General features: G+C 39.4%; 3 protein-coding genes across 6 annotated transcripts in view; 1 reads left to right on the forward strand and 2 right to left on the reverse strand.

Moving 5' to 3' along the window:
* Positions 1–21,524, forward strand: part of LOC126796238 (14-3-3 protein 7-like) — a 294,280-nt gene that overhangs the window by 17,467 nt on the left and 255,289 nt on the right. The window lies entirely within an intron of this gene.
* Positions 760–4,867, reverse strand: LOC126796224 (phospho-2-dehydro-3-deoxyheptonate aldolase 1, chloroplastic-like). The gene is made up of 5 exons (XM_050522989.1): positions 4,228–4,867; positions 3,846–4,123; positions 2,876–3,152; positions 2,289–2,534; positions 760–1,201 (listed from the first exon to the last, which is right to left on the reverse strand). Exons 1-5 carry the CDS (start codon positions 4,747–4,749, stop codon positions 935–937), a joined length of 1,590 nt encoding a protein of 529 aa, XP_050378946.1. The 5' UTR covers positions 4,750–4,867; the 3' UTR covers positions 760–934.
* LOC126796229 (F-box protein FBW2-like) lies at positions 16,439–19,132 on the reverse strand. Of its 4 annotated transcripts, none has more exons than XM_050522999.1 (4): positions 18,771–19,132; positions 18,366–18,471; positions 17,464–17,783; positions 16,439–17,333 (listed from the first exon to the last, which is right to left on the reverse strand). In XM_050522999.1, the coding sequence occupies exons 3-4, from the start codon at positions 17,781–17,783 to the stop codon at positions 16,670–16,672; spliced, it is 984 nt and encodes a 327-aa protein (XP_050378956.1). In that variant the 5' UTR covers positions 18,366–18,471; positions 18,771–19,132; the 3' UTR covers positions 16,439–16,669. The 4 variants fall into 4 exon arrangements, with proteins under 4 accessions (XP_050378956.1, XP_050378954.1, XP_050378955.1 ...); XM_050522997.1 differs by having other exon boundaries at positions 17,464–17,893; positions 18,365–18,471; XM_050522998.1 differs by having other exon boundaries at positions 18,713–19,132.

Raw genomic sequence — 21,524 nt, forward strand, 5'->3', positions numbered from 1 at the left:
AGATACTGATTTTTTTTTGCCAGGCTCGTCCCACTCGAACGACACATTCTCCCAGCACTTAAATCACAACAAAGGAGCCTTTGTACACGAGATTGCCATTGGCATATACTCTACCGCAGTGGCTCTTCGAGTATTCGTCACAAAATATATACATCACACCGCGTATAAACACAGATCAGAATTCGATATATTTCTCTGGAACGCTGATTTCACATTTCATAACCGGAAAATTCAAAATTCAGGAGAGAATGCTGACCTGCTAACGCAGAGTAATATTAGCTGAAATAATTTTCCTTCCCTTGTCTAGCTCAAATTATTAACATGTCATTGTCAAGCTAGCTCCGATTGCTACTTATTGTTCTGTTTGTGGTATTCTCATTCCATTTTATACACTAAAAGCATTCCGGAATAAACTTTATACCGTGCCTGCTCACTTGAGTTCATATACTCGCGGAACTCTGATAAAAAATTGAAACATTAATCTACAAAAGGAGGCGACGGAGTCATTCGCAAGCATTCCATAAAATCACACGCGATTTTGATCCTTATATTCGCTTGAAAAACAAAGTGATAAGAATCATAAGATTGATGATTAACGTTTATAATTTATGGAAAAAAAACTTTTTTTTAAGTGTCGAACACAGGGCTATATATATTATGATACGCAGCACCTGGTAATGGTAGCCGTAGCACATCATCACATTACTAGAGCATCACATATTTAAAAATACTAGACACCACTTCTTAATTCAGTCTTTTCATTTATTTCTCTTTCCCTTCAAAGTCTCAAACCACATAACTTCCAGTATACACGATACAACACACAGAAGGCATATTACCTCTATAACAAGAGTGACATATTAACACAGCCACTAACACCTTAAAGAAACAAAAAAATAACAAGACAAACACACGGCTTGGGCCTTGAACCATTCTACAGACCTAAAGAGGCTACGGATTGTTGCGACTTAATTCTTCGTCTCCTCAGACGCTCAGCAATAATGAAGGCGAGCTCAAGAGATTGGGAGGCATTCAACCTTGGGTCACAGTGAGTATGGTAGCGCGAGCTAAGGTCGTCGAATGTCACAGTCCGTGATCCTCCAATGCATTCAGTCACATTCTGGCCAGTCATCTCTAGGTGAACACCACCTGGGTGGCTTCCTTCTTGGTCATGGACGTCAAAGAATGCTCTGACCTCAGCCTGAACAGCGAAAATAATAAAGTTAGAACTTTGAATGCAGGTGAGGGATTGATATTCATTTAAGTAATTCTAATTCCCACATTGATATTGACAATTATCGTCCTATGAAACAGATAATCAGGTATGTAAAGCAAAATCCAACCAACCAAAGTAACAAAAATTTTAATGGCCTCATGGAAATCATTGCACAAAAAGTTAAGAAGATAAAATTCTGGTTTTTACTAAATGAATATCAGATGATGCACAAAATGGACCATTTTAGGACACTCACAAACCAAAGATTACTTTTCAAACATCTTCGCCAATATATATTATCCACTACCTTTGCCGGTCTCCCCAAACAAAATTATAAACTTCTCTCGTATTTCCTTACAAACTATTCTACCTAACACTTCTAACAAGTCGTCCCTTTCCCACCTACTACACTGAGACATTTACATAAGATATAAAAAGCTTTGTTTCAAGCTATAGCATGCCCACCATACGGGACGCTTGAGCTGGTTGCCCCACCTCAACAAACTTCTAGAAATGTTCAACAATGTGGAGTCTACTGGATGATAACCAGAAAACTGGTGTTCCATTAATTTTGGCACTAATTGGTGACAGTGATTAAGTAACTAAAGAGAGATAAGCCAATTTGTTCACAATGTATATTTTGCCCAGGGGATGTAATGAAGACTAGTATTGTCTTTCTCAAAATTGAATCGCAATGGTAAAATATGGAAACCACAATAAGTAACCAAAAACACGGGCATATGGAAACAAAATGTGCATGCAAAATCAATTCTATATGGAGTTACATGGCTATTAAATTTGCTAGTCTTCTACAGAATTTATTACTTGCTTCTTATTGCATGGATGCAATATGTTCACAGATAGATATCTTTAATTTCCTACTTTAGCTCATTGTCTATATATCATGGTTTACCCAAAAGATGTTTAGTTCTTGATTTATTTTAAAATTTATAGTATTAAGGAACAATTACCCACTGATGATTTGATATCTACCTACCCTTTCCAACCTATGTGAGAGTCATGGACCAAAAATAACTGAAGAATGAAAAATTGGTATGAGATGTGTACATACCCTTATGGCATCAAAAGGGCGTGTCTTGAGACCACATGGAGCCTTGATGGTGTTACCATGCATAGGGTCGCTAACCCATGTGACAATCTGTCCTGCCCGACGGACTGCCCTAATAAGATGAGGCAGTTTGACCCTCATGTTTTCCGCTCCCATCCTTGTGATCACCGTTATCCTCCCGGCCTTGTTTTGAGGATTCAAAATTTCAATAAGCTTAACAAGCTCATTGGGATCCATTTTATCACTCACCTGCGTCACAAAGAATAATCATTTATCAGTCTCCACCACCACAATTAGCTTGCGTAACATTGTAATGAGCAATTAAGAAAACAAAATATAAATCAGCCATAACTTAACAGAATGCACTTCAGTAGCATTACTAAGCTGAAAGTTAGATAAGATCTATCTTCCATTTCTAGATAGCCAATTTTAGAAATTCTGACCAAAAGAATTTTCCAAATAAATTTTGCATATGCCCTCAGTTTTTCATAACATGTGATTCATACATTTCTCAAAAACAAAAATAAACAAAAAGAAAAACCTAAAAAGGAAAAAAGAACAAGCTTAGTATGAGAGTAAACTTAAATTACCTTGATTCCAAGGGGATTAGCAACACCTCTAAGGAACTCAATATGGGCGCCATCCAGTTGCCTGGTTCGCTCACCGACCCAAAGCATATGAGCAGAGCAATCATAGTAGAGCCCAGAAGTTGAGTCCAACCTAGTGAGCGATTGCTCATAAGGCAAGAGCAAGCACTCATGCGATGTCCAGAACTCAGTGGTTGTCATAATAGGATGGTCGACTGTGAGCCCAGCTGCAGTCATAAATCCAAGGGCCTCATCAACCCGGTGAGCTAGTTCTCGGTACCTGCCATTCAAAGATCACATTAAACTTGTTATGGGGTATAATTTTGGTACCAAGCCTAACAAAATTAAAATCCAAACTTTGGTACACCACAAACGTTTGAGGTTTTGGTGCTCAAAATGATTCAACATGTTAGGTCCAAGTGAACTGACCATTCCAAATTCATCATAAACATGATATTCCATTTATAATGATAGATTTCCAAGTCCTAACACGGCAAAACCCAACAATTTTTTGCTTAAAATGAAAATGATTCTTCCTATAATACAAATAGTAGGCAACAGTTTGGTTAATATCAAATTAATCTGATTCTTCCAAAGATACTATTATTAGCCACCAACTTGGATGAGTTGCTACGACCTCAACAGGAAATTTGACATTGGGATTATTATGATGAACAAATCAAAACACCATGGCAATGATATCTAGCATGCATCATTATCCACCCACCCACTCATAGAATAAACAGTGGTCCCAAAATTCATCAGCAATCACATGAAACATATAAAAAGAAAGTGAATCGGGTCTTTTAGCATAAAAATGAAGAATATACTCGAAGATTGCATAACAAAACAAACAGGGAAGACAGCGGTCACGACTGAGATTATGCAACTAGATCAATCTCTGACCCACACAAAAGATCTGAAATTTACCGATGTTTTTCACCTTATAGTAAAAAATATAAAAAAAAATTACCTATCTCCCTGCTCGCTCTGCTCAGTGAAATCCAAGTTCCACTGGGTAACCCTCTGCATAGCCGCGTAACCACCGGTTGCGAAAGCCCTGAGAAGATTGAGAGTCGCCGCCGATTGACAGTAGGCTCTGATCAGTCTCTCAGGGTCCGGAGTCCTTGACTTTGAATCAAACGCGTCCCCGTTCACATTGTCCCCTCTGTAACTCGGCAGCTTCACACCATCCTTCTCCTCAAACGGGTCCGATCTCGGCTTCGCAAACTGACCCGCCATCCTCCCCACCTAATAACGACAACAACAAAACCCGACAGCAACTTAAGTTTCAATCAAGAACTAAAAAACACAACACACCGATGTAAAACACATTTGCCGGTATGAAATTAAACCTTAATAACCGGCATTTGGCCGCCGAACATAAGAACGACGCCCATCTGGAGCAGAATTCGGAACGTGTCTCGAATGTTGTTGGCATTAAACTCCTTAAAGCTCTCAGCACAATCCCCACCTTGAAGAAGAAACGCGTTCCCCATCGACGCCTCAGCGATCCGCTCCTCTAGACTCCGAGCCTCGCCGGCGAAGACGATCGGCGGGAAAGAGTCCAGCGTCCGGAGCACATCTTCAAAAACCTCTTTATTCGGGTACTCCGGCAGCTGCAGCGCCTTCTTGGATTTCCACGACTCCAAATTCCATTTCCCCGGCGCCGCATTAATCCGGCTGGTCGAGCCATTGGACGCCGCAGTTGATGGCGCCGGCTGTTGCTTCGTCGACACAGCCGGGTTCTTGGCCGGCTCGGCTGCGTGGACGGCGACGATGCTGGGCCGCCGGCCGGGGAGAGAAGGCTGGGGAGCTACGGAGGGCAACTGGGTTTGAATAAAGGCCGATTTGGATGAGATAGTAGTGAGAGCCATTGTTGATGAACCTTATTGGGTTTGATTGAGGGTACGAAATGAGATGGGGTAGAGAATCTCAGAGGGTACCTGGGAAGAGAATGAGGGACAGAGGAGGAGGGTTTTATAAGGAGGCAGAGGACTCGGTGGTGGGTAGTTGAGAAAGCTCTGAGACCAGGTTGGAGACAGAGCGTGGGGTTAGTTTTGGGGATTTTAAGGGTTTGGAGGGGTGGTTTTGGAATTTCAAGGGGTTCAACAATTCCTTGGCAAAGTCAATTGCTTGGGAGAAGGTGATGTAAACGTATGCATGCACCTACTCAAATCCGATCACTCGGATGGGTTGAAGTAGGTGGCTGGTGATCAGAAGCCGCCGGGGAAGCTGAGCCGAATTCGTTTCCATCTTTTTACTAAATCATTGATCTTACGGTTACTTAGTTCGAACTAACTAGTTCATACTTACGTTTCTAATATTGTAATGACTAGGGCTGCGGAGCAATTAAAATGTTTTTGATTCTTAATAGTTAATACTAATATTAGACTCGTGTTCTTTTCGTATAAAATAATATAAGAGAAGAAAAATTACGAATTGAACTATTGTGGAGTACAATTGTGTTTTTCATCCATTATTCCATTTTGGTTACCCATTTATGATATTGATAGTTTTATCATATTCAGTACATGACTAAGTTCTCTTGTTCAAATGCTATTTATGATAATTTAAAAATTAATAAAGAATCTGACACTTAATTCATAATTACAATATTAGCAAATATAATCATTGTCATATCAGCTAATATAATTCATTGTATGCAGTCAGAACAAATAACATGCTAGTTTAAAATGATTATATTTATAATAACTCTCTAATCGTTAAATTTCTTTTGTTTTTTGTTTTGTTTGACGGTTTTTTTTTTCATTTCCAAAGAAACATTCTTTTTTGGGGTCAAATTTTCTAAAGAAACTTCAAATGAGTATATATTGAGAGAGCCAGCCGAGCTTCTGAGCCCAAGCCATAGAACTAGAGAGGGTGAGATTACGTCGAAGTCACCCACCAACCTAGTTCCACTTCGTGCACCACCCTACTGTCATCTCTCTCTCTCTCTCTCTCCTAACCCCAATTTGCAAACGCAGCAAACCCCCTCGATGACCTGACACGTGTGCTGCTACTTGGCAGCATGACGTGGCACTTGCCCAGGTTTCTCGCGCAAGAGTTCTCAAATTCTAGAGGTTTGGGACTGACAAGGAGGGAGTTGGTGAGTCATTGTGACGTAGATTACATATGCGGTTGGTCCAACTTTGGAAATGATAAAAAACAACCCAGGACAGTTAATTTTTTTTTAAATAAAATTGTTAAGATATAATAAAGTAAACAAAGGCTTTTATGACTCATATGTAATGTGAGACTTGAATTGTGTAACTTATAACGGACTTTAACAATGTGGAGAACTATCGGAGCATAGAGGTATTTGTGTGTTTGGTATGGTGGTAAGTAGGGAGGCATTCCTGCGTTCGAGCCCTATTTAGAGCGTGAGCTGGGAAGGGGGAAAATGGTGTGAAAGGAAAACGACAATGATTAGAGAATAAAGATATGTTATCGGAGTAATGAAGTACTAAGTAACTTGTAATGATCAAACGAAATGTAATCTTAGTTTGGAACGAAATAAATTAGAGACAATTATTGAGTCGGACACAAATGTGACAAAATCAGTGTGAGGTTGCATGCGATACAGTTAATGCAATGTATTTTTCTTTTGTAACGAACGAAATCATAAACGTCTTTATGAAGTGATCCTCCATTGAGGTGGAACACGATAAAATTGCACGGTCGCACGGGATACTATCATACAATAACAAAGATTGTTTTGTAACGAAACGAGTTACATAGAGACAATTTATGGAGCGATCCATCATTGAGTGAAACTCAACAAATTTTCACACAGTTGCACGCAGTGTACTATTGTCTTGTAACGGAAGAAATTAGAGATAATTTATGGGAAAAAATGGAGTGATCTGTCATTCAACGAAACAAGAAAACTACAACATGGTTGCACACAATTTTGTTAGAGCAATTAAGTACTGTTGTTTTGTAACCCAAGAAATTACGGCGAAATTTTTGCAACAGGGTTGCACAAGATATATTTAGACAACTCAACATTCGCCATCCTTCGTAATAAAACATAGTAGAGATAATCTATGTAATGTTCCATCATTGAATGAAACACGACAAAATGATCAAAACAACGGATTTTTTTTGTCTAATGTTGTAAGAAATTAAAGAAAAATAATGGAGTGGTCTATCATTGAGAGAAACACAACAAATTGATATGCGGTTTCACGCAATATGATCAAAGCAATGTCCTATTTTTACCTTGTAACGTAAAGGCATTTTATGGATTGATCGATCATTGAGTGAAACACGACAATTTTCAGTACGTACGGTTGCACGCAATATATTCAAGCAATGTATTATTGTCTTGTAACATAAGCATTACGTACCTTTAATCAGTTTAATGGATTGATCCATCATTGAGTGAGACATAGAAAATTTCTACTTGGTTGCACGAGATATTGTCAGAGTAATGTATGGTTGTTTTGTAACGAAAGAAATTATAGACAATTTATTGCGTGATTCACAACAGAAAATTAGACCCAATTTATAGAGCGATTCATTAGTAAAGAGAAGTCGTAGACACAATTTTCTCCTATGTTAATGTAAAAGGAGTGTTGCATTGATGTCTTCTACTATAGCATTGATGTCTTCTAATATATTCAAGGATATGTGTGACATTTCTACTGTAGCATGAGGTATTGGCTCTATGTCCCCCCGCCCCCCTTCCCTAATAATTTTCTATCTAATAATACATTGGTGTCACATAGCTTCGGCTAGGTGTTATGCCTTAAAAAAAAGGTAAAAACTTAGAGATACTTATCAAAATTATCCATTTTTCTTAGTTGAAAACAACAGTTGCACGTTGTTGACAAAAAAACTCAATGACAATTTATGGAGTGATCCGTCATTAAGTTGAATGTGGAAAAAGTGCAAACAATGTTACATGCAATATTGCAATCCGTTAAATATAAGGAAAAATTATATACATCAATACATCATAATATCGTGCGACCGTTATTAGATTGTGAGTGAGATAAAAAATAATAATATTGTTCCGGAAGAATTACTATTCTACCCTTATGTGTGTCTTAGCCTAATAGGTTTCCTGTTAGGAGATAGATTAGCATCTCCGTAATAGATTAGGACTCCGAATCCTACGGGATTGTGGTTTTGTAATGCCTATATATAGGCCCCCATATCATTCAATAATACACAATTATTTCATCCTGAAACACGTTATCAGCACGTTGCTCTAAAACCCTGAACTTTTAGAGTCCTATTTTTTTTTCTCTCTCTCTCCTCCGCCGGCCGCCGTCGATTCCAAGCTCCGGCATCTCCTCGCCGGCGCACCTCCTGCAGCCGCCGCATCGCAGCCCCGCGCGCAGCCCCTGCGCGCAGCCCCTGCACGCTGCCCCTGCACGCTGCCCCTGCATGCTGCCCTCGCAGCCCCGCACGCTGCCCTGCCCTGCAGCCCCTGCGACCCCCCCTGCTGCCCCTGCACGCAGCCCCGCAGGGTATCCTCCGCATTCGCTCCGCAAAAACATCTTTTTGCCCCGACAAACCCCGCATCACAGGATTCAAAATTGCTCCTCCCGCATATATACGCAATGAACGCGAACTGCACAAGCAAACTCTTCGCTCAAGAGAAGCTACTCCCGTCTTCTCTACCCTTTTGGGCCTTTAAACTATTTCTCTTTTTTCCTTTTTCTTTTCCTATTGCTTATTAAATCATTTATTTGCACGTTTTCGTTTTCTAACTCTGTTTCGCGTGCTTGCATAGGAAAAGTGATTACTCGTCGTACTATGGTGATGACATTCATGCCGAGATGGACGATACTTTTGCCATCTATATACGATTCTGATCGTATCCTCCCAAGATTTTTATGTCATCGAACGAAGATCGAAAAGGAATTCAACAAGCAACTTCATGCATGACGATCGATTTGCAGAGCAATTTACTTATATGCGGTCTATTTGGCAGACCAACAAGTATGTTTTTCTTAAAGTTGCTGCTTTTGAAGATATATATATAAATTATCGGGCGCTATTAGCCTTTTTCATGTCTTCTTTTCCGGCCTTTCTTATAACGCCGATGAGACCAAAGAGGGATATGATTCCCCTCTTGGTCGACATTTTTCGTGTGACGGTCCTGGGGGAGTCACGTTATTATTTAAAAAGGAAGATATCGATTTCGTGTGGTCGCCTGAGTGCACCGCTGTTTTGGGTGCGATCATGAGAATCGCCGATATGCATCGATTATTTTGTGACCATATACATCACAACCCTTCTAATTCCGGTTACATACTTGAATATTTCGATTATTCGAAACCTATACAACCCTCGTTTCTTATGGATGCATCGCCATCGCGACTGTTATTTGAATGTTTGAGTTTTCTTAAACTCATGGCTATAAACGATAATCCCAAGGTCTACGTACTCATTTATTTGAGTTGATTCATTACTCTGATGCAGCACTATTTGCTGACAAAAGATCCCAAAAATAAAAAATTCTATGGGACACACTTAAAGTGATTTAATGAACGTCTATGACGTTGTATTATCAGAGTTGACTTTGATGCATACTCCACATCCAAGAAACGCATGCCATTTTTGGCACCTGTATCTATTTCTTGAGGGAATTTTGGAGATGGAAAAGTAACATTATTCCATTCTCAAGTAAGCAAACATTTTTGAGCCTCAGGCTAAGGCTCCGCCCAATCCGATATGCAAGATTTTGTTGCTACGGACTTTTGATTAGTCACTCTATTTTGACTATGTCTTCTGCTTACTATTTTTCAAGTATGACGTTGGCATTGCCATGATTATTGCTCGACTTTATCCTAAGTCGTCTATTGGAATTGGAAGCTTGTTTGTGTTGTATTAAATATTGGCATATTCTATAAAATTTCTCGTCTTTCTTGGACTTGTGAGAATTTTATTTGCCTTGGCTTAGCATGCATGGTCAACGTTTACAACTCACGTGGTTTTTAAATTGGCCGCTTTTGGGTTACATGAGACCCCAATAGCACTACATTGTGATTTTGGACTTTGAAATTTGGAAAACGGACCTCGGAACGTCAAAATTGACGTCGTTTTTTCCGGTTACTGTTCCGGAGTTTCCGGAACGTTTTCCGGCGTTTTACCGGCGTATTCGCCGCCTTCCGGCCATTTGCCGGCGTTTCCGGCACCGCCATCCGGTTCCGGACGGCGTTCCCTGTCGGACTTGAAGTTACGGCCTCCATACCGGCCAGGTCCGGCCACCGCCGGCCGGATTTCCGGCAATCGGTGCCGCCGGCTTCCGACGAGTTTTTCCGACGTTTTTTTTTTTCCGTCGTTTCTCGTCATGTTTTCCGCATATTTCAGCAGTTCTTGCTGTCACGTATTCCCAGTCCAAATTTCACCCGGTTTTGAGTTAATTTGACATGGTTTTCCAGTTAATTTTCCGGTTTTCTCCAAGTCGTTTCATAGCTCAAATGATTTTATTATTATTGGTGACCACCCGCACCAAATGGAAGGTTTTCCACCGTAATTGTTTGGTATTCAACTGCTCCAATACCATGTTTTTCCAACTCTTGAGTTGAAGAATGTAGTTCTATTGCCATGTGATACATTCGATGGGATTGCCATTTGTTTTAATCCCCTCTCTTACAATATCCTACGGCGTATTGTGTAGAGAAGTTCACCGCGTTGTTGACTCTCTTAATCTTCATTTTGGGAATGTCCCGCCGTGAAATCGAGTGTCTTGCTAATTGCGTAACCACCCACACTGTCCTACGGCGCAGGTAGTTGTTTTACGGATCTCGTGCGGAGATTGTGTTGTATATCTTCGTGCCTTGCTAAGTTTTAAAGGTCATACATGCCAATGATGGATTTTCATCTTGATATTTGTGTTAAGAATGGAGAGGAATAAATCTGTCAGATTTCATTGACAGTATCTTTTTCAAGCTTCGACAGTAGCTTTGTTAGCCTGTAGACATCGTTTTGCTTGCCTGTAGCAGTAGCTTTATGTAACTCATGGGTTCGGTTTTACTGTCTTCTCGGTTTTGACATGATCGTATTTTTTGGTCATTTTGAACAAGATATGATGATTCGAGTTCTTTGAAATTCACATTATCATCTATTTTTCATGTTCACGAAGCGATTGGAGGACCACCTCACCCATGCTCCACACGGTGAGGCCGAGCCTGCCTATTTCGGCGGCTCCATGGCATTAAGGCCGTCGGTGGTGGCATCCCCTCCTTCACAGGAGCTTGTGATGCCTCCCGTGTCTTCTAATGCCTCCATGACAATCTCTGATGCCAATCGCTCATTTTGCAAAGCTTGTTCTTTTGCTAGATTTCAAGGAAGTCCTTATTTGCTAAGGCTCCAACCGAGAACATTCCATTCTTACAAAGTATTTAAGGTGACATTAGTGGACCCTATCCAACCGAATACGGACATTTTTCGGTATTTTTATGGCATAGGTTAAGAGCATCGACGCGTTGGTCACACGTCGCTTTGCTTTCCACAAGAAACGCTGCATTCGTTAAAGTTTTTAGCTATGATCATCATACTAAGGGCTCACCACCCTTCCTATCCTCTCAAATCTATTTGAATGGATACCATTGGAGAGTTCACCTCCACGACTTTGATGATTTCTTTTTGCATATCTACTAGGATCGTCGTTGAACATATTATTCCTCATGTTCATTCACCGCACGATCTAGCAGAGCTCGGACTTGGTTATGGGTACTAACCTGCCGATTTTTGCATGGGGATATGTAATGATGTTGCATGCAGCGACACTTATTCGTTTCAGACCCACAACTTGCCAAGTGTTTAGTGCGTACCAGATGGTCACTGGATACGATCACAACGTTCTTTTCACTAACGCCTATTTGGTTAAAGTTATTTATGTGCCTCTATTGTAGTTATCTCAATGGGTCTACTTGAAACGATTAAGTATTCTGGTTGGTTATGATTTATGAATCACCAACACTTGTCCGCTATTTCCAATCTACAACCGTTGATCTCTATCCTGCGATATTAGCAGACGGTCACTTTGATGAGACATATTTCCCGTCGTTAGGGGGAGATATGGAATGCTCCCATTCTGGTTTTAACGCCAAGAATTGACGTGGTGTGGCACTATGTCTCACTAAGATCCCGCACTACTCAAAGTGAGCAAATGTGCAACGCATTATCGACCTCCAGAAAGTCAAAGATTCGATGCTTAATGACTTTACCGATATTGCGAAAGTGACGAGATCGCACATAAATGCTGTGATGTGCCGGTAAGGTCGGAACTCTCAGAATATGAGAGAATTTCATATGACCTGGTCCTAGCACCGTTGGCACCATCCCTGACAGTGGGAAGGAAGCCGGCGATGGCACCATCGTACGCTGTGGTGTTGTCGGCGCCCGTGGCATTGCACCACAAAACAAGGGTGGCAAACGCAAAGATGGACTAGTAAGGGTCATAGCTTCGGTCTTGGCTCCTGCCTAGATGAGGGGGAGACCATTATTCTCTAGAATCAAAACTAGAAAGAAGCGAAGTGCGTAGGCACAAGTATTTCGCCCATCATCAAGAGATATTCTCTAAACATGTGTATCAACTAAGTTTCTGTGGGACGCTACAGACTCCTTTTGTTGATGTTAGAGAAGAATAGAAATCTCACGAATTGATCGTATACAGCGCGCGCGTGTGTTTAATGTATTGATCTCCCATGATTGATGATGTATTCCCTTATGCTCTTATTTCGTTGTAAAGCATCAACGATGAGCAACTTGACCGAAGTGGAAAGAATCAATACAGGCTGAACTAGACTTGTTATGTTGGTCGTTGTTCGTAAGTGTAATGAGAAAGATGAAGTCATGCGATATATGCAGGACTTATGGCGCAAAGATTGTCTCATTATCCTAGTATTGACTACGATGAGTTATATTCTCTCGTTATGGACATAATTGCTTTCCGCTACTTGATCAGTAGTAGTGTCCATGAAAACTGATTTGCAGCATATGATAGTGGTCATAGAATATCTGTAAAGGGATCTTGACGCAGATATGAGAGTGCCCGAGGGACTTTAAATGCCTCCAGACCACGAAGAGCTTATGTAATCAGATTGCGACGTTCGAGAGAACGTAGTACAATCGGTTGCAAGAACTCATACCCATATGTGTTCATATGAAGCTAATTCTTGATTCTCTATTCCGTCTAAGTATAGATGATGAAGAGATTCAATGAGCTATACATTCATACATGTTAGTGTTGTTGGGACACTATTGCTTTCATTATGACGTGATTAGCTATGCGCCTATGCATTGTCATTGGACTTGCATTGCTTCTTTGACATGAGTTTAGTTCTACACTCAGTGAACCAACACAAATCCTATCCACACCAACGCCGCCAGCAGCTCCAGCAACATCAACGTACGCCTTGGTGTAGCAGTCGACACTGGTAGCGTAGAGGATGCGTACGGTTCCGTCTTAGACCAAAATCAGTCATTCATTGGTCCATTCCCCCATTCTTTTCGCGAAAGACACATTAAATGTGACAAATCAAAATCTGTCCAGTTTCGTATGTCAACTTCAACGAGACCTACAAGACAGCTCGCTCGATGAAATATGGTGCAATTGGTACCGTTGGAAAGGCCTATGTGTATACTTTCCATGGACATCAACCATTCGTTCATAGCTATCATATTGAGTGAGTTATGGCCGTTTTAGCAAAGTAGGACAGTCCTGTCCGGAAATTTGCAAGTCAGTCAACTTCGACAGAGAATTGTGAACTGCTCCGATCGGATGAGGTTGTGAACCTTATGTCACTGGAAGGACACGGGTGTCTACTTTTCAGAACATTTTACGGTTCGCTGATACCTATTTTGACGAAGAAGTTATGGCCATTTAAGTGAGTAAATGTCATTCTACCCGAGAATCTGATTTTCATTGCAAACTCTTGTTTTGAGTTGTTATGCAATCTTGTTTCCTAAGATCTAAGTTTGGCTAAGTATAGCATGGATGATCTAAGGATGTGTGGCTAGATTAATGATTAATCATTATCCCAAGACTACGTTTGAGAAGCATGTAATGAACGTTGTATACGTTGTTCTTTGTACTCCATGATTATGGCACTAATCAGGGGGAGTTGTTTCGTAGACTTCAGGGGGAGTCTAGCTCACATGATGCTATCAAATGTAGACGGTGCGTTGTGCTCTTTTTCCCTTCGATCAAGCTTTTGTTTTACCCAAGAGGTTTTTGTTTTGCTTGACAAGGTTTTTACCGAGGCAACGATATGTGCACCATGCAACCTAGGCATGCGACACAAGGGGGAGTGTTCCGGGAGAATTACTATTCTACCCTTATGTGTGTCTTAGCCTAATAGGTTTCCTGTTAGGAGATAGATTAGCATCTCCGTAATAGATTAGGACTCCGAATCCTACGGGATTGTGGTCTTGTAATGCCTATATATAGGCCCCCATATCATTTAATAATACACAATTATTTCATCCTGAAACAAATATCTAATATCGGCCGTACTATCTCGTATATGAGAATATTTGGCCAAAACACACGGTAGACGTGCTATACACAAAAATGTGAGCATTTGTTTTCCAAAGATCAGAAGAAAAATGGAAAAGGCATATTCTGTGGAGGTGATGATTCTGCACCTAGAAAATGTCTGGCAGTTCAGTAGGAGACGCGAGGCCCAAATAGACAGCTAAAGCTCATAGCCCATATCTTATGCTTCAATCGCTGAAAATTTGGATTTTCTTGTTTCCAAGAACGGTTAGGAATGTGTCACACACACAGGGTGGTTCATGAGAATGAAGATGAATGAGAACATGGTCCCTTTTAATTTTAAATGGTTTAAAGATTTTCAGATTTTGGTCCAACACTCGTCTCAAGTCTCAAACAAGTCTGCATATGGATAGGGGAAGATCCAAGACTTAGCATAACACTCACATGCACTCATGTGAGAGTCTAGATAAATAGCTAGAATCCATAGGTATTGATACGAATGATAATGAAATATAAGCATATCTACAAACAAAAACAAAATCTACAATGGATGCAGTTGTCGGATCATTACAGTGTGGTCGGATATATATCACATTTGGTCAAGTAGAAGAAATTTATATCTCGAATCACCCAGCTGGTATAGATGATTAGATGTTATGCTCAGGTTTAACAAAAATCTTTGTCTGATGCCACTGATATAGATGTAATGCAGATGGGCTAATTACATTTTTAATTATCAGCAATGTTCTAAAAATCCCCGCCTAGGACCGCCTAGGCGGCGCCTAGGCGCCCGGAGACCCTTGGCCGCCTCGATTTTAGGCCGATTAATCCCCAATTAATCCTCTGGGCGCTGGTTTTTAGCTGTCCGCCCGATTAACGCCTAGCGTTTTTTAGAACCTTGATTATCAGTAATTTGACTATGATATATAGGTTAGGATCAAAAAGAGATATCATTTAGTTTCCATTTGAGTTCAATATATTCATCTTCGTATGGCTGCATGATCAAGCTTTCTTTCATGATTTTCAACTTCTTCCTGCATGCACTTCTTTCTTTACTCCATAACAAACTTCTAGCTTGTTGTAATTGTTGTTGAGGATCCCTTTCTCAAAGATGGATGTTGTCACATCTATTATTCTGCTGGTACTATTTCAAGATTTAAGGGTGAGTAGGGACCTCCGATGGAAGCATTCAGCAAGAGTTCTCTAGTTATGTTGATTGTTGATTGGTTAGTTCCAAAGCCAGATGCTGTCTTCATCTTCATGCACTAATTGTGTATCAACTCGAATATACATCGCCCTCGCCGTTCAGAAGTTGGAGAGTGATTCTTCCTAGAATGATGAAAATGAAAGCGTAATGCAGTACACAATTCCTCGCTATTGAATTTAGAACAATTCAAAGATTCCAGCGTTTAGGCCGCCTAAACGCCCGCCTAGCCCTTCAAGAGCCCGTCCAGACTCTGCCTACGTCGCCTAAACGCCCACCTAGAAAATTGAAAAATTAAAGCAAAATATTCTTCACGTCATCTGTCTTATATTTCATTTGGATCATACAAGTGAGAGTTGTTTACGTAATTTTGTCTTGTAATTGTTTTTTCTCACGAAGAAAAAACAAAAAGGTGAGGTAAAACATTTGGACTAGGATATGGAGGTTCTGGCTAGTACACAAGAGAGGAAAAGGACATCAATGAGACTATGAAAGAGATTGGAGAGAAGTATAGGCCAGAATTTAAACTACAAGCTTCTGGTGTATTCAAATTATCGATGCGGCTAGGAGCTAAAGAAGTAAGAAGAATTAAGTAGTAGCTCATGCCAAGCTTTCCAATTAGTTGGCAATTTGGCATTAGATGCATATGATGTGACCCCCAGCATTTTATGGTCTTTAATATGGAAAATGAAGCATGCATTTTTACATAGAGTCTGAGAGTACATGTTTTCCACATTGAGTCATGTTGCTATAATATCAGTTTATCACAACGACATCAAGGCATAGAACCCTTCAGAGAATTTGACGAAAAGACTAGACTCCATAGAATACTTCAGAGAATTCGAGGGAATGAAAACTTTTCTATTTCGAGTCTTTTTATTTCCAAATTAATAAGGCAAAGCACACCATGTCTGCAAACTCAACTAATTGTACACAGCTATATTACTAGCAAATACAACGTCATTACTCATAAGTCATAACAAACCATGCTTTTCCTTTTCAACTGAAAGATTACACACGATCCATACAACACATTAAGTTCCACAGCATCCGGCAACTTTGCTTAAAGAAACAGAGAGAAGCAAACAGTTTGCAAATGAGAAAGACAGCCAATTTAGGAGGTACTAATTCACGGTGATGGAGGCCAACCGAGCGCTCCTTCAGTTTCATGTTCGTTTCCTTGATAGAACCTCAACTCAAGCTGCTCCAGTCTTCCATCGCCATCCCACATGTCATCAAAACTCCCATCATCATCGAAATCCTCATCATCATCCACAAATTCCCAGGCTAAATACTCGGAAGAAGCATCAGAGTAATACGAGTTGTCATCCCACCCATTTCCCTCATAGCAATCCTCAACAAGAGGCCCTAAAACCTTCACTTTGGGAAACTTCTTCTCTAAGTATTTCTCGTCATCAAGCTTAACACCCCAACACCCTCTCAAATCCAACAACTCAAGCTCGGTGCAGCTCTTGAGTATCTGAAGAGCACTCTGCGTGCTAATGACATGGTATGCCAGCTCAAGGTGCTTCAGTCTAGGCATTGTGGCCGCAATGGCATTGGCCTCATCATCCACAATAGGCATGCCAACTGTATCTACTGGATGCATGTTCCGGAACAACTTCACTAACAATTTACAGTTGTTTCCAATGACTTCCAAAGCATGAAAACCGATCTTTCCGCAGTAGCTAAGATCCAAGAAAGTGATGTGAGAGAGCCTTCCAATTGTTTGTTCCACTATCGAATCACTTATTTCACTTCTTGGCAGACTCAAGGTCTGAAGGGAATTAGAACTTGCAAAACAAAGAAACAGGACTCACATCAGGGAAATATAAAAACATTTATTGATCAATATGACAACATGGTGATGAATCAGCAAAATGAAATGTATAACAATGACAAGAACTTAATATTCTTTCTTACTGTTCAGCAATGAAGGAGAAGATCATGTCATTTTTTAGGCCTGAAACACACAGCTTTCTGAGCGATCCACAGCTTCTTGAAATCAGCATTTGTATCATACGATCGAGGTGCTGAGGCTCCGGGCATCTGTCACTCCATTCTTCAATGTCTATCTCTTGCCAGCAGTAAGGCCCCATTACTGCCTTACCCCATGATTTGCACACCATTGGAATCACTGTCAGCATGTCCTTAAGAGATAAATTTTTGAAGATTAGACCCAATGCGTCGGGTATTAATTCATCCCATTGCCGAAAATCACTTGCTACACTTTCCACCTCCATCTATTTTACCTCCAGAAAATGAGAAACCAGTAAACACTAATCAATTTCTCAGCTTAGCAGAACCAGTAAAAATAGAAAAGTCACAATGTTTCTGCGCACAGCGCACATCTCATGTAAAAGTTCAACGAATTCATCACAACCAGATATATAGCATGAGCATCTCGCAGAAACAAATTCATGATTATTTTCCAGTAATCGACAACTGCTGAAGGAAAAACAAAATGCCCTTTGGCATACTAGAAAAACAAGAACAAGAACTGTGAACATATAGGAGTTAAATAGTAATATAAGACAGAAAAGGCACAAATACAAAATTCATACCAGCACCGACCACATAAACAAAACAAAAACATGAAGAAGAACAACTATCTTCGGTTCTAACGAAGAAAGAAAGAGAATTGGGGGAGAAAGAAGAAAAACCGAGTAATCAATCATTTTGAGACATCAATTTAAAACAAAAGTCTTGAAGCAGATCTAGCATAATCCAGTAACGAACAACACCACAATTTAAAGAACAAAAGGAAAAACATCAACAGAAATAGAATTTAGTCTAAATGAGAGCTTAAACAAAATGAGACTCACCAGTCAAACTCCAGAAATCAGTGTCTTCTGTTCAAAGGGTTCATTGAGTGCATGAACAACTCTCCACAGATCTATATGAAAGGCCCAAAAAAGCTCCAGTTGCCAGCTGAGGAAATAAGGTAAAGACAGAAAATTTAAGCTCTAAATTGCTCATTTTTAATCACGTAAAGAAAGTAAAGAAAGAACAAAAGAACCAAAAGCAGAGAGACAGCAACTGAAGTAGGGAGCTTCTCTGATTTACAGCCAAACTTAACACAGTCTATAAAGATTGCAGCTTTATCTTTAGCTCTGCTATATTCAGAAAAGATCAAACATGGAATACATTATAAAAGACATAAACAACTTACTCCCTTAAGAAGTGGGTTGTTCTAGATTTCAGGATTTGGGATCATGTAAAACACTCACCGGGTTATCCGCAGAGAAAGAAGCAGGGGGCCGGGAAAAGAAAAGGAGAGAATAAGAAGGAGAAGGAAATGAAAGGAAAGGCTACAAAGCGAGACCCATCTGCAACACAACAACAAAGGAGAAAACAAAACCAAAGAGAGAGTGAAAAGAGGCAAAAACAACAAAGGAGGTAATGAGGGTTTTAAAATTGATACGAGTGTGAAGCTCTCACAAACCCCACTGGAAGAACCAAAAAAAAAAAAAACTGTCAAAAACGGGTGGTTTAATAATGACAATTTTAATGGCATTGGTGGTGATTGGTGAAATTATTTGCATCCCTTCCATTAAAGTATGTGACTTGTTTTTCTTGTTCTGCAGAAAGATAGGATGATGTGAGATTATAAGATGAGTTATTGGGGCAGTAAATAAATGGATGGAGACTTGAGCGAAATCTCTACAATTTCCAACTGGGTTTTGTGGGAAAGGGAATCACCGACACGAGTCTGGTTACAGTTACTTGTAACTTGTAAGACTTGTAAGAGAAGAGTGGTACCAAGTTGCTCAATCTGAAATCAGAGAGGACTGAATAGTTAAAACCTGTTGAAGCCTTTGAAAAGGGTCTGGTTAGATTGACCATGGTTAATCAAATGCTATCTATGTGTGCCTGTTTGCTTTTTCACTTTCTCTAGCAAGTTAATTCAGGTTGGCAATTGAGGTATGAAAGCTCAGATGAAGAGTGAAGAAGAAGAAGATGGCAACATTTACAAGGGATAGATTAATTGCCTGGCAGTATCTTGTAGCAATGCCTTACTCCATACACTTCACACTTTGTTGGAATTCCAAGTTTGTTGATGACAGTTTTTTTAGACTTGGCAGTACTGCTATGAATACTATTACGCTGACTTCTTGGGTGCGTAATAATTCACTAGTTTGGTGTAACAATACTGCATTTTGGGTTAGTGATGAATTGGCCTAGGTTAAGCTATAAGAGAAAAATGAGATGTATCCCTAGGAAAAAGGAGATGAAGTTAGCTGCACCCATATCATTATTTGGAACTAATATTCTTCAATAGTTGCAGTTAGGTGAACAAAAGCATAACCCTTTTCAAGTGAATATTTGGGTATTTGGGTAGGTTTGTCTCAAATATGTAATTAATTGACAATATATTAACGGGTGTCGCTATTTTCATGCCTAAACTACTTTATTTACCTCATAGTCTATTAATTTATTTAAAAACTGTAATATTATGAGATAAAATTACAGTAATAGGCGATAATTTTTTTACAATTGCAACTCATCCTTTTTTATTGTCTATAAAACACACACACATATATAAGTAACATAAAATTGAAACTATTAAGGATTAAAACCCTAATACTTCTATATTAAAAATTCATCATCTTCATTTTTCTCTATTTACGCTAACTGTCTGAAATAAAATTTGGGAATCCAAAAAAGATGAGGTAAGACTTCATATCTCCTAGTACATATATATATCTTCGTATAATTTCTCAATAGGTCGTTAAAGAAAGCTAAGCATCTTTGGGTTCCTGCCGACTCGTCTCCAAAGTTTCTTGCCCCGAATCATCTTTAATTACGCAACCAAGGTTTTGGTCAAATTTTAAAGTCGTTATTAGACCTTGGTTTTCCTTCTAATTTCATTTGTGAGATTCAGTGGTATTCTACCTAACCCAATCAATATTATTTTTTTCTCATCTTTCATTCTTTCTTAGAGGGTGAGACATTCATTGAGAGAGTTATTCCATCAATTGCCCATTAGACTCTACAACAAGTGTATTCACAGCCAACCAGATAATCTGAATTTTACTTGTTCTTATATGAATGTAATATTGGAAATCTGAACAAAGTAAGTTCAAAATTGGAAAAAATTATGTAAGGTGAGAAGAGGATGTAGGGTGAACAAATAAGCTGACAATTTTATGTTAGGTGAATAAAGTATTATTGAAAAAATACAGTATAATTGGGTAAATAAATAATATAGAGATAACAAAAAAAACGCGGTAAAAAAAATGTGGGATGAAGAAAGTGGTTTGTAAGGTGGAATAGCCACACCTTATATTATTACATGCATAATGCACAAATGAGTAGGGGTGTAAATGAATCAAGCTGAATACTAGATTGTTCATGTTTGGCTCATTTTCATTCGATCGAGCTCAAGCTGGGCCAAACTTTGATTTTTGTGCTTCATGTTCAAGCTCGGCTCGGCTTGAAAAAGCTCGAGCTGAGCTCAGGCCAACTCATTTTATTAGATGAGGCCGAAGTCGAATTAAGCGGTATTGAATCATATGAAATTAAAATTTTAAAATTTAAATATTAAAAATAAAAAAAATAAAATCTAATGTCATAGTATCACACAAAATCTTATTTATTTGTAATAAACTAAAAATAACAAATCAAACTCGTTATTAAACTTAGTCTTTAACTAATTATTCTATAAATAAGTCTTTTAGCTCTTTCGAACTAATATTATATTTTTAATATTATTTCTTATATAAAAATTATACTTTATATATACTATAAAAGTTAATAAGTTAAACTTTGTTTATTAACGAGTCAAGCTTTTAACAAGCCTGAGCTAGTTCTCGAGCTAAATAAGTCGAACGAGCCAATTACTTTTTATTCAAGCTCGGCTTATTTTCAAGACCAGCCTTAATATTAAGCTCGAACTGAACGGGCTAAACGCGAGCCGAACACAAGTTGAACTAAGGTTCTAAAAAACGCTAGGCGTTCATCGGGCGGACAGCTAAAAACCA

Source organism: Argentina anserina, chromosome 5 (genome assembly GCF_933775445.1).
Source record: "Argentina anserina chromosome 5, drPotAnse1.1, whole genome shotgun sequence".
Lineage (NCBI taxonomy): Eukaryota > Viridiplantae > Streptophyta > Magnoliopsida > Rosales > Rosaceae > Argentina > Argentina anserina.